Below are 13,729 nucleotides of genomic sequence, written 5' to 3'. Positions count from 1 at the left end.
TGCTGTACCTGCTGCACCTTCTGCACCTGCTGTACCCTGCTGTACCTGCTGCACCTGCTGTACCCTGCTGCACCTGCTGTACCCTGCCGTACCTTACTGCTCCCGCCGCACCGTGCCGCACCTGCCGCATCTGCCGCACCGTGCCGCACCTGCCGTACCCTGCCGCACCTGCCGTACCCTGCCGCACTTGCCGTACCCTGCCGCACCTGCCGTACCCTGCCGCACCTGCCGTACCCTGCCGCACCTGCCGTACCCTGCCGCACCTGCCGTACCCTGCCGCACCTGCCGCGCCTGCCGCACCCTGCCGCGCCTGCCGCACCCTGCCGCGCCTGCCGTACCCTGCCGTGCCTGCCGTACCCTGCCGCACCCTGCCGCACCCTGCCGCACCCTGCCGCACCCTGCTGCACCCTGCTGCACCCTGCTGCACCTGCTGTACCCTGGAGCCGGGAGGGCTGCCCTGATGTCTGTGGGGGCAGCTGCTGGGCTCGGGGTGAAGGTTCCCCACATGGCAGGTCGACGGCAGACGATGGTGAAGGCCTTCCCAGGTGGCTGGACAGCGGCTACTCCAGCTACTCTCTTGCCCCGAGTTCTTGCCATGGCTGCATGTTACTGGACGCTGGAATTTCTGCTCACCCAGTGTGAGACAAGAATAGCACTGGGTGGTCACAGGAGGACGGAAAACCCAGGCAACAGCGAAGACAGGAATGTGGCAAAGTAACCACAGGATGGCAGAAAACCCAAAGCAAGGGAGGGAGAGAGAAGAGAAGGCAAACCCACCAGCGTGATGTGTCCTCTGTTCTCCCGGGAAAACGCGAGTAAGGGAGAACGAGGCTGTGGTGGGGGCTTACTTAAAATCCCCTCCTTTCCCAGAATACCTGATGATGATCCTGCCCTCTCATGAAAGAAACCCGCAAAATGAGGAACACAAACTCCTCTGCACGCCTCCCTCTGAGTGTGCCTCCTGAGCTTGCCTCCTTCTCCTGAGCGGGCCTCCTCCTGAGCTTGCCTCCTTCTCCTGAGCGGGCCTCCTCCTGAGTGCGCCTCCTTCTCCTGAGCGGGCCTCCTCCTGAGCTTGCCTCCTTCTCCTGAGCGGGCCTCCTCCTGAGCTTGCCTCCTTCTCCTGAGCGGGCCTCCTGAGTGCGCCTCCTTCTCCTGAGCGGGCCTCCTCCTGAGTGCGCCTCCTTCTCTTGAGCTCACCTGGCTTCTCACTTAGGCACGTGCTTTCACTTTGCAGCAAAAGCTGCTGCTTTTCCCATCTAAATTTTTGCTCTGAAGTGCCAAGATCCTGGAAACTGGCTGGGGGTGGTGTCTCACCAGCATTTGGAGACCCTCCTGAGTCGTCTGGCAACCAGTGACAATACAGAGGTGTCTTTTGATTTTGTTTGCGTTTTCCTGGTTAAACATGAGGTGGTTATTGCGTGTGTTTAATCAGCTACGTTTTGCTGTCATAAACCTAATTAGCATTTATTATCTCTTCGCTATTATTTTGTACAGGATCCTCTGGATTCATGTTCTCACATGATTGATTTCTCAGGAACTTCCTGAGTTTGGTTTTGGTGTGCCAGCTCCACAGATGAGCTGGGAGGAGCTTTCTCTGTGTCTGTACCTGAATGGTTGGTGTAGAATTTTAAATTAGATGTATGATTGATTTTGAGTATAAAACCAGCCTGGTGTGCCAGGGATAAATCCCAGGATGTGTAGTCTTCTTGTTGTGTTGTTGAATTCTGTTTGCTAATATTTTGTTGAGGATTTTGGCATCAATTTTCACTAGAGAAATGGGCCTTTAGTTTTCTGTGTGTTTTTTTCTGTTTTGTTTGCTTTTGTATTTGTTTTTCGGAACTGAATGAAGTGCAGTGTGTTCCCCCAAAGGAGATTTGCGTTGCTTTCTAGGGGTTTGGGTTGCACAAATCCACAGCTTCCGGCCTTTCAAGCCACTTGTCAAGGTCACTCTGACTGCAGGGTCATCATCCTGGGACTAGTACAGACCATCACGGCACAGGGTTCCTGGGCCAGTTGGAGAAGGTGAAGCTCGCATAGTGGCCGAGGGCTCGGCCTTTCTGCCCTCACCTCCCTGAGGCCATACAAATCCTCAGCCTGTGTGGCTGGAGTTGAAGCCATCCACAGCTCACCTCAGTTTCGATATCTTGTCCCCATTTTCTTTCCCCTTTTAACAAAATGAAGCACATATTTCTTCTGGCATTTGTGGTTTTTCTCTGTGGGAGAGGCCATCTGAATACCTAACCAGTGTGTTATACAGATAATGAAAGTCAGCATTCACCTTTTAAATAGCAGCACCCTCAAAAAATTGAAAAAGGCCTATGTAGTAATGATGCTAATGAAGAATTGAAAGTGTTTATTAGGTAAATAATATGGTTTTATACATTATTTATGTGGTAAAGAGTCTGTTTTTCATAGTCTTTTAAAAGACTTTCTGTTCATTTACTTTTTTTCATTTAAGATATATATAAAATAAAACTTACCATTTTAACCATTTTTAGGTGTATGGTTCAGTGGCATTCCTTACCTTTTCATTGTTGTGCAATGTAAAAAAACCTTTTTGAACCATTTGCTTAATTAATAACAGGAATTTTATACGTATATGTATATTTCTAGTAAAAAATGTTTGGAAAAACTTGACTAACCAATATTAATTAAAATGGCTAATAGTTGGAATCATACTAGACTGTTCAGGTGGTTTCCCAAAGCTCTGACTGTTTCCATGGAAAGAAACTCCCCTATGAGAGTGGGCTCCACACTGAGTGGCGAGCAGTGCCTCCTGCGTGTCCATCACACGGGGTCCGTCACACGGGGTCCGTCACATGGGTCCGTCACACAGGGTCCGTCACATGGGTCCATCACACAGGGTCCGTCACACGGGATCTGCTTGTCAAGTCTGCCGCCCTGGACGGCTGTGCGTTTGGGAAGTGAGATCTGTGCACACAGTCTGTTGTGAAGGAGACACGAGTCTCGTGATTTCACCTTTAAACTTACCGTGTTTGTTTCCTTAGCTTTTCTTCTTACCTACGCTTCATTTAGATCACTCCTTAAAAGTGGAATTTTTAGACTTTTTGTCAACATGGGTCATCTTGTTTCAGACGAGCATATGTGATGTACTATGGTTCGCAACTGACGACAGCATTTACAGTTTAGAACAAAACCTTCAGTAAGAACAATTATATAAATAGTTTTAATACAGAGATAACTTTTCTGTAGCAAGAAAGTGATGAAATTTTAACATGTTGATGTTTTGTGTGTAATTTAGAAAATATTCCCATGGAAAATTAATGGATATGTTTCATTTACAGTAATGCTGTAATCCCAAAATTTGCCTTCCTCTACTTACAACACTATAACAGAGATAATATAAACAGAACATATGTGGTAGATGAGGAACTATTATATTTTAATGCTTAGAGCATTTGTAAAACTAATATGCAGTTACGTATTTATAAACCTTATTCTAGGACTTTTAAGACTTTCTCATAATGAAGTGTACTACTAATGTGCCCTTAACTTTATCATTTTATCCTGAAATGGTTTTCCTTCCGGTGATATTTGATTATTTTCTGGAGAAGGTTTTTTCTCCTCTCCTGACTGTGGATTGGACAGTGCAGTTTCCTGGCTTCTCCTGGGAGCAGTTACTTTTCTAGCGCCCTTGCCCTCTGAGGGTTCCTTTGGGGTCCCAGCTGTGTGTGGTGTCTTCCTTTCCCTTGGAAACCTCTTCCCCTCCAGGTCTGGCTTCGCTCTGCAAGCCTGTGAGGTCGGTGGAGCCCAGGCCCAGGGAGGAGACCTGGCTTACAGATTCCTGGTCACCTCCTGGACTCTGATTTGCACAGTGAGACGTCCACAATATTAAGTTAATATTCTCTTAGGGCCACTTGATTCTTAATGGGAATGTGATTAGGTTTTCCTGTATGAAATAGTGCCAGAAACAGAACTGAATTTCTTTGTTTTTTAAAAAATAACTATTTTTAGAATTTTTCAGTATCATGCAAATATCCATTTTTCTAAAGCTATTTTATAATATTGTACAGACTATTCATATTGAACACCAACTATTAAATTTATGCAAAAATAAATAGTTCTGGCAAAACTATATTTGGTCTGAAAACATTTTTTTGATTTGTAAATATTTGTGGTAAGTTCACGTGATGTCAGAGTTTTTGTCAACTGGTAGTGCTATGCAAAATGTAAAATAGGCTAGGCCGCGCGCAGTGGCTCACGCCTGTAGCCCCAGCACTTTGGGAGGCCGAGGCAGGCGGATCATGAGGCCAGAAGATCAAGACCGTCCTTACCAACATGGTGAAACCCCCTCTCTACTACAAATGCAAACATTAGCCGGGTGTGGTGGCGGACACCTCTAATCCCAGCTACTCGGGAGACTGAGGCAGGAGAATCGCTTGAACATGGGAGGTGGAGGTTTCGGTGAGCCGAGCTCACACCACTGCACTCCAGCCTGAGCGATAAAGCAAGACTCCATCTCCAAAAAAAAACAAAAAACAAAAAACAAAAACAAAACGCAACAACAAAAAACCAACCAACTTGGGCTGTTTTCTTATCCTTGATTTAATCTTTTGCTGATGATGGTTGGTGTGACTTCAGATATGACACCTCTTACATTTATGGTCAGAAATTCATTCTGTTTTGAAGAAACTCTGTTCTTCTCATGTCCATCCTGAGATGCTAATTTTAAGTGTTTATTTCTTCTTTAAAATTGCCTTTCCACAGCTGCACAGAACGTCACGAAGGACCAGCGCCTGGTTTTCCACAGTAAAGTCAGATCATCTGGTTATGCGTCAGCACCACAGTAAGTAAACTCATGTCAGTGAGAGACAGAAATGCACCTGCGTCACAGATGCAGGACTTTAACACAGTAGGGACACACATATGTCCCTGAGGTTCACAGCATGGAGAGAGGACACAGCAATAGAAACAGAAGTTAAAATGTGGTGGGTTGGACCCCAGCATGCCAGTTAGCAGCAGCTGCAGCAGCAAATGTTTCCTGGGCACTAACTGTGTGCTGGGCCTCAGAGCAGCCCTCCGCATCCTTTTCTGATAACGTGGTGGTCCCAGGAGATGAGAGGAAGCTGGTGGGCTCTGGGGCTGGGAGAGCGGGACGATGCTGTAAATAAACACGGCCCATCAAGGCCAGACACAATGTTCTTCTTAGAACATAACTTTGCTGTAACATCAGAGCACGATAACAGAGTGCATTTAGGCCCTGAGTTAGCAAGACTGCTCCAAGGCAAGGAGATACAAAGCAGCCAAGAAACCACAGGGTGGCCTTGAGATTTCCTAAACCTTCACAAGCCCACTCCTGAAAGGCAAATGTGACTTTTCTAAAGAAAATGCAGACATATACCCTGCCTCCTACCTCACCTCTTGACCTTTTATGTCTCTTAACATAGTGGCCAAAATGACTCTGTTACCTGGAGTCCCTGTCCTCAGTGCACACACTCATCTCCCTGGTTGGCGCTCACCTCTACCAAGCTCCCCGCTTCATGTTCCCCTGGCCACTCCCCGACTCCCACCCTGCCCCCTGGGACTGCTGTGCTCCAGGCAGAAATCCCAGGCCACTGTGTAAACACAGCCTCCAACCTTCCAAGCTCTTCCCCGCTCTGCTTGTTCTCTTTGGCTTGAACAATGGTGACTGTGTCTTCTTAGCTGTTCTTTAAATCCCTGTGTCTGGGACAGCACTCAGCACCCTGGACCCTCATAAGGCACTTCTGGAGGGATGGATGGATGGAGAGATGGACAGAAGAGGATGGAGGGATGAGAGATGGATGCATATGTGCATGGGTCGTGGGGATTTGGGATGGAGAGATGAGAGGTGGATAAGGGGGGGGGATGGATGGAGGGGATGGAGGGATAGAGAGACGGATGAGTGGGTGGATGGATGGAGGGGATGGAGGGATGAGAGATGGATAAGTGGGGATGGATGGAGGGATAAGAAATGGATGGAGGAATGGAGAGATGAGGGATGGATGAGTGGGTGGGTGGATGGAGGGATGGAGGGGTACAGAGATGAAAGATGGATGAGTGGGTAGATGGATGATGAAGATGGAGGGATAAGAGATGGATGAGTAGGTGCACAGATGGAGGGGATGGAGGGATGGGGAGATGAGCGATGGATGAATGGGTACATGGATGGAGGGGATGAAGGAATAGAGGGGTGAGATGGATGAGTGGGTAGATGTAGGGGAATGGAGAGATGGAGAGATGAGGGATGGATGAGTGAGTGGATAGATGAAGGGACGGAAGGATGACGGATGGATGAGTGGGTAGACAGATGGAGGGGATGGAGGGATGCAGAGATGAGAGATGGATGAGTGGGTGGGTAGATGGAGGGGATGGAAGGTTGGAGAGATGAGGGATGAGTGGGTGGATAGATGAGGTGATGGAAGGATGGAGAGATGAGGGATGGATGAGTAGGTGCATGGATGGTGGGAGATGGAGGGATGGAGAGATGAGAGACGGATAAGTGGAGGGATGGATGGAGGGGATGGAGAGGATGAGTGGGTGGATGGATGGAGGGGAAGGAGGGATGCAGAGATGAGAGATGGATGAGTAGATGGAGGTGATGGAGGGATGGAGAGATGAGGAATTGATGTGTGGGTGGATGGATGGAGGGGGGATGGAGGGATGAGAGATGGGTGTGTGGGTGCATGGATGGTGGGGGATGGAGGGATGGAGAGATGAGGGATGGCTGCATGGGTGGCTGAATGGAGGGGATGAAGGAATGGAGAGATGAGGGATGGATGTATGGGTGGATGGATGGCGGGGGATGGAGGGATGCAGAGATGAGGGATGGATGTGTGGGTGGATGGATGGAGGGATGAGAGATGGATGAGTGGGTGGATGGATGGCAGGGATGGAGGGATGCAGAGATGAGATATGGATGAGTGGCTCAATTGATGGAGGGGGGATGGATGGAGAGAGATGAGAGATGGATGTGTGGGTGAATGGATGGAGGGGATGGAGGGATGAGTGAATGGATGGATGATGATTGGATGGATAAATTCTGCTCCAGTAGCATCTGCAGCTTTGTATGGATTCCCCAGTTCTGCCATATTAAGGCATGTTGTGAGTGTCAGGCTTTGTGTGGGAGCCCCAGGGAATGAGGGGTTAACGGACATTGGTGGCCCTGAGTGCCAGTCTGAGGCTTTGGACTTAAAGGAAAAGCCCAGCATCAGGATCCCATTATAGGATTTTAAAGGAGTCACAGGACGATGTGTAGCAGGACAACATCTCTGAGGCAGCGTGAGAGACACAGGAGGGGACGAGGTGACTTGAGGGCTGGAGGACAGGTGGGAGGGGCCCAAAAGCATTTATGCAGACGTCTGTATCTACGTATATAATTTTTTTCACTGTAAAATATGAATCTCTTAAGAACCTTAGAGCTCTTAATATTTGAGAGAGATATAAGAGTTTTCTTTCCACAGTGTGACTATGTTTTCACCAAAGACCAACATCAAGAGTGAGGGGAAAGGATCTTCAAGACGCAGGAGCAGCTCTGTATGGTGTGTGGTGTCGCGCACATTCCAAGTACATTTGAAATAACCTAGGCCTTTCCAATGCTTTAACGGGTTCTTTTCCAAAAAGGTATAAGACCTTATATGTGTACATGTGTTTACGTACATATGTACACAGATATGTATATGAATATTATTTATATATTTTTTTAGCCAAATTTAATTCTTTCCTGTTAATTTTTCAGACATGGTCTGTTCTTACCACCCTAACAATTTTGAAATATTAAATTTTTGTTAAAATTTGGTTTAGAAAATGCCATAGCCAGTGCTCCTCCCTGTCATGCACGTGGATTGGGTGAAAACACTGGGGCCGTTGTAGTGCCAGGTGCTCATTCTGAGTGGCCGTGGCCCGCGCCACTGGGGAGAACGCCTGTCCACGGGACTGGCTTCACACTGGCTGCGGCTCTGACTGTGGGCATGTCCTACAGACACCTGGGCCCCTTGTGACTGGACAGGGAAGAGCTTGGGGGACGTCTAGGGTCCCTCCCAGTCCTGGATTTAAGATTACATTGAGGAGAGATACGGGCGCGTTCACTGCGTTTTTCTGCAGCCTTGCTGCTGTTACTGCCACGCTCTGCTTGATATTACACATATGCTTGCAGCAAAATGCATCCAGGCCTTATGCAGATGAAGTGTGGCATCAGAGTTCCATTCAGCTCTGATTCTGTTGGTAATTTTTTCTGTGAGGGCCCCGCTTTCCAGACAGAGCGCGCTGCCTCTTCTGCATTTGGCTCTCGTGGGCCATCTGCTGAGAGCTGCTGGGCAGCAGTGGTGGCGAGGCCTCCAAATGCCACGCAGGGCCCAGGCGTGTTTATGGAAGGCATTGACATGTACCCAGAAGGCATCTGTAGATGTCGCCACCCACAGCGGCGTGAGACTGGAAAGCGAAATTCGTTTTCTGTTAGTGAGAACCCTCACCCCCAAATCGTCACAGTACTCACATCAGTTTATGTGAAACGCAAGAAATCCTTGCTGTTTTATATGTAAAATACATGTCTTTTTTGGCAATATGGAATGTAAGTCTATTTAAAAGAGTTATTTCATGATTTTGAATGTAAGAGTCCAAATATAGACATATATAGATAAATTTTCAAGTTTACTGGAATACAATTATACATGTCGATGGGGGGAAGCCCACTTCATTTCCTGCTGTTTTACTTCTGATCTCACTTTGAATGTCTCCCAATCGCTGTTACCTCTGGCCTTCCCTCAGGGAGCCGTACCCCGTGGAGTGCGCTGTGCCCACCAAGCCTGGCCCCCAGGTTGCCGCCGCCCCCACCTGCACACGCGTGTGCTGCCTCCAGTACTCAGGTGCGCCACGTCCCGCGGGAGCTGGGTAGCATTTCATTTGTAAGTCTTTTATTCTGTCCACTGTAAACGTTTTTCTATTGTATCATAATTGTAAATATATTTTTTAAAACGTTGGTTACTTGAAGTTGCATGGCATGGTTTGTGTCTGGATAAAAACTGAGACTCCGTTTCACTCGACTATAGTGAGGGTGATCACTGGGCATCTTGCCCCTGCGTTGGCACAGAGACTGGCACTCACTAGCAGCGAATTTGCTGTTCTGTGTCCAGCTCCTCCGGATTTTGCTCTCTGTGTGTCTGATCCCTCCTACAGAAGTGTTAAGGTGGGCCTGGTGGGAGGGCTTTGGCAGGCCGAGATGCTAACAGAACAGTCGCTGCTTCCCTCTGGAGATGCGGTCTCTGCTCATGGGTAGGCTGGAGACGCCAGGCTGGGGATGACACTGTGCAGGCTGTGCACAGGATTCCTTCCTTACCAGACCCTCAGCCGGGCCCTTTTCCTGCAGGGCTGAGTGTGTCTCCGCTTCCGTGACAGTCGCCCTGTATCTCATGTATGTCCTGATAATGCCTTCATCAGGCTTCTCTTGGATCTCAGCAATTTTTTCTAAATAATGTTTGACAGAAGAGAGGAGCAGCTTGTGAGAGTGCCCTTGGCCTCTGCTAGGTAGTTCCAGCACTTGAACGCTTCTCAGAAGTGAGGTTTCCTTGCAGGTGAGCTGTGCCCTTGCCTGGGGCTGGACAGAAAGTCCTGTCTGGGCTGGTATCTTGTCCCACCATCATGCCATCTGTCCAGAGGGTTGAGTCGCATAAGGGTTACCATTTACTACTCTGCTGAATCCCCTTTATTTTATCATATAATTGTAGCCAAAGAAGTTTTAAAATCATTTTCGGAAATTAGATAGGTAGTATTATCAGTAAATGTCCTTTTGATCTTTGATAGACTAGAACATTCCTTCAGTGTTATTGGCCTTCAAGTTTGAATATTGTGAGTGACATCTATAATTCCTTCCTTCCTTCCTTCCTTCCTTCCTTCCTTCCTTCCTTCCTTCCTTCCTTCCTTCCTTCCTTCCTTCCTTCTTTCCTTCCTTCCTTCCTTCCTCCTTCCTTCCTTCCTTCCTTCCTTCCTTCCTTCCTTCCTTCCTTCCTTCCTTCCTTCCTTCCTTCCTTCCTTCCTTCCTTCCTTCCTTCCTTCCTTCCTTCCTTCCTTCCTTCCTTCCTTCCTTCCTTCCTTCCTTCCTTCCTTTCTTTCTTCCTTTCCTTCCTTCCTTTCCTTCCTTTCCTTCCTTTCCTTCCTTTCCTTCCTTTCCTTCCTTTCCTTCCTTCCTTCCTTCCTTCCTCCCTTCCTCCCTCCCTCCCTCCTTCCCTCCTTCGGAGTCCCACTCTGTTGCCCAGGCTGGAGTGCAGTGGCACAATCTTGGCTCACTGCAATCTCCACCTCCTGGGTTCAAGCGATTCTCCTGCCTCAGCCTCCCGAGTAGCTAGGATTACAGGCATGCAGCACCATGCCCGGCTAATTTTTGTATTTTTCGTAGAGACGGGGTTTCGCCATGTTGGCCAGGCTGGTCTCAAACTCCTGACCTCAGGTGATCTTCCTGCCTCAGCCCCCCAAAGTGCTGGGATTACAGGCGTGAGCCACTGCACCCAGCTCTATCATTTATTTCTACCCTGTTTTCGGAAAATGTTTCAATGTAACTGCTTAGCTGAGTATGCCTCTGGACACTCTGCTGATTTGAGGCAGGCCCCGGGCCGTGTTTCAGGGGTTGTCCTGTCCTGAGTGAAGGGACCTTTTGGGTACAGCTTTTCCTGTTCACAACCTCGTACAGCAGCCACACTCTCTCTTCCTGCTGCTCATCCTGCTGTTCCTCTTCTGTTAAGAAAGGACGGCAAGGATAACAAAGGCAGCACCTTACAAAGTTGTTGGGTAGAGGATATGAGAAAGGATTAACACAGGGGCTGGCGCTGCAGACCCCCATGTCGATGTTAGTGTTTGTGTTTTAGAACCAGGTCAACTAGAAGTTCTACTCTTGCCTGTGGTCAGTGTGACTCCTATGAATTAGGCTTTTCTACAGTGTGACCCTGTGAACTAGGCTTTTGTGCAGTGTGACCCTGTGAACTAGCCTTTTCTACAGTATGACCCTGTGAACTAGGCTTTTCTACAGTGTGACCCTGTGAACTAGGGTTTTCTACAGTGTGACCCTGTGAACTAGCCTTTTCTACAGTATGACCCTGTGAACTAGGCTTTTCTACAGTGTGACTCCTGTGAACAAGGCTTTTGTGCAGTGTGACCAAGTGAACTAGCCTTTTCTACAGTATGACCCTGTGAACTAGGCTTTTCTACAGTGTGACCCTGTGAACTAGGGTTTTCTACAGTGTGACCCTGTGAACTCGCCTTTTCTACAGTGTGATCCTGTGAACTAGGCTTTTCTACAGTGTGACCCTGTGAACTAGGGTTTTCTACAGTGTGACCCTGTGAACTAGGGTTTTCTACAGTGTGACCCTGTGAACTATGGTTTTCTACAGTGTGACCCTGTGAACTCACCTTTTCTACAGTGTGACCCTGTGAACTCGCCTTTTCTACAGTGTGACCCTGTGAACTCGCCTTTTCTACAGTGTGACCCTGTGAACTAGGCTTTTCTACAGTGTGACTCCTGTGAACTAGGCTTTTCTACAGTGTGACCCTGTGAACTAGGGTTTTCTACAGTGTGACCCTGTGAACTAGGCTTTTCTACAGTGTGACCCTGTGAACTAGGCTTTTCTACAGTGTGACCCTGTGAACTCGCCTTTTCTACAGTGTGACCCTGTGAACTAGGGTTTTCTACAGTGTGACCCTGTGAACTAGGCTTTTCTACAGTGTGACTCCTGTGAACTAGGCTTTTCTACAGTGTGACCCTGTGAACTATGGTTTTCTACAGTGTGACCCTGTGAACTAGGCTTTTCTACAGTGTGACCCTGTGAACTAGGGTTTTCTACAGTGTGACTCCTGTGAACTAGGCTTTTCTAGAGTGTGACCCTGTGAACTCGCCTTTTCTACAGTGTGACCCTATGAACTAGGGTTTTCTACAGTGTGACCCTGTGAACTAGGCTTTTCTACAGTGTGACCCTGTGAACTAGGCTTTTCTACAGTGTGACCCTGTGAACTAGGCTTTTCTACAGTGTGACCCTGTGAACTAGGCTTTTCTACAGTGTGACCCTGTGAACTAGGGTTTTCTACAGTGTGACCCTGTGAACTAGGGTTTTCTACAGTGTGACCCTGTGAACTAGGGTTTTCTACAGTGTGACCCTGTGAACTAGGCTTTTCTACAGTGTGACCCTGTGAACTCGCCTTTTCTACAGTGTGACCCTGTGAACTCGCCTTTTCTACAGTGTGACCCTATGAACTAGGGTTTTCTACAGTGTGACCCTGTGAACTAGGGTTTTCTACAGTGTGACCCTGTGAACTAGGGTTTTCTACAGTGTGACCCTGTGAACTAGGCTTTTCTACAGTGTGACCCTGTGAACTAGGGTTTTCTACAGTGTGACCCTGTGAACTAGGCTTTTCTACCGTGTGACCCTGTGAACTAGGGTTTTCTACAGTGTGACCCTATGAACTAGGGTTTTCTACATGTGACCCTGTGAACTCGCCTTTTCTACAGTGTGACCCTATGAACTAGGGTTTTCTACAGTGTGACCCTATGAACTAGGGTTTTCTACAGTGTGACCCTGTGAACTAGGCTTTTCTACAGTGTGACCCTGTGAGCTCGCCTTTTCTACAGTGTGACCCTGTGAACTAGGCTTTTCTACAGTGTGACCCTATGAACTAGGGTTTTCTACAGTGTGACCCTGTGAACTCGCCTTTTCTACAGTGTGACCCTATGAACTAGGGTTTTCTACAGTGTGACCCTATGAACTAGGCTTTTCTACAGTGTTACTCCTGTGAACTAGGCTTTTCTACAGTGTGACCCTGTGAACTATGGTTTTCTACAGTGTGACCCTGTGAACTAGGCTTTTCTACAGTGTGACCCTGTGAGCTCGCCTTTTCTACAGTGTGACCCTGTGAACTAGGCTTTTCTACAGTGTGACCCTATGAACTAGGGTTTTCTACAGTGTGACCCTGTGAACTCGCCTTTTCTACAGTGTGACCCTGTGAACTAGGGTTTTCTACAGTGTGACCCTATGAACTAGGGTTTTCTACAGTGTGACCCTATGAACTAGGCTTTTCTACAGTGTGACTCCTGTGAACTAGGCTTTTCTACAGTGTGACCCTGTGAACTATGGTTTTCTACAGTGTGACCCTGTGAACTAGGGTTTTCTACAGTGTGACCCTGTGAACTAGGGTTTTCTACAGTGTGACCCTGTGAACTAGGCTTTTCTACAGTGTGACCCTGTGAACTCGCCTTTTCTACAGTGTGACCCTGTGAACTCGCCTTTTCTACAGTGTGACCCTGTGAACTAGGGTTTTCTACAGTGTGACCCTGTGAACTAGGCTTTTCTACAGTGTGACCCTGTGAACTAGGGTTTTCTACAGTGTGACCCTGTGAACTAGGCTTTTCTACAGTATGACCCTGTGAACTAGGCTTTTCTACAGTGTGACCCTGTGAACTAGTCTTTTCTACCTGTGACTCCTGTGAACTCGGCTTTTCTACAGTGTGACCCTGTGAACTAGGGTTTTCTACAGTGTGACCCTGTGAACTAGGCTTTTGTGCAGTGTGACCCTGTGAACTAGGCTTTTCTGCAGTGTGACCCTGTGAACTAGGCTTTTCTACAGTGTGACCCTGTGAACTAGGCTTTTCTACAGTGTGACCCTGTGAACTAGGGTTTTCTACAGTGTGACCCTGTGAACTCGGCTTTTCTACAGTGTGACTCCTACGTATTAGGCTTTTCTAAGAGGTCTTTTTTTTTTTATTCTTTTAACA

At 47.9% G+C, this 13,729-nt stretch overlaps 1 protein-coding gene and 2 long non-coding RNA genes across 4 annotated transcripts in view; 2 read left to right on the top strand and 1 right to left on the bottom strand.

Annotated features, from left to right (window-relative positions):
- Positions 1-13,729, top strand: part of WDR27 (WD repeat domain 27) — a 256,015-nt gene that overhangs the window by 43,710 nt on the left and 198,576 nt on the right. Inside the window, exons 14-16 of the mRNA XM_050787106.1 lie at positions 4,729-4,807; positions 7,443-7,520; positions 8,746-8,843. Coding sequence (XP_050643063.1) covers positions 4,729-4,807; positions 7,443-7,520; positions 8,746-8,843 — 255 coding nt within the window. The remainder of the gene's footprint in view (positions 1-4,728; positions 4,808-7,442; positions 7,521-8,745; positions 8,844-13,729) is intronic.
- Positions 10,876-13,715, top strand: LOC126952473 (uncharacterized). 2 transcript variants are annotated; one of them, XR_007724902.1, is made up of 3 exons: positions 10,876-11,025; positions 11,478-12,440; positions 12,891-13,715. It is a non-coding gene; the product is annotated as an uncharacterized LOC126952473 (long non-coding RNA). The 2 variants fall into 2 exon arrangements; XR_007724903.1 differs by lacking the exon at positions 10,876-11,025 and adding an exon at positions 11,142-11,206.
- LOC126952474 (uncharacterized) lies at positions 10,957-12,168 on the bottom strand. Its single transcript, XR_007724904.1, has 3 exons — positions 12,117-12,168; positions 11,377-11,605; positions 10,957-11,045 (listed from the first exon to the last, which is right to left on the bottom strand). It is a non-coding gene; the product is annotated as an uncharacterized LOC126952474 (long non-coding RNA).

The sequence above is a fragment of the Macaca thibetana genome, chromosome 4 (assembly GCF_024542745.1).
Source record: "Macaca thibetana thibetana isolate TM-01 chromosome 4, ASM2454274v1, whole genome shotgun sequence".
Classification (NCBI taxonomy): Eukaryota; Metazoa; Chordata; class Mammalia; order Primates; family Cercopithecidae; genus Macaca; species Macaca thibetana.
The sequence above is the reverse complement of the archived record's forward strand: the minus strand, read 5'-3'. Positions and strand labels throughout refer to the sequence as shown.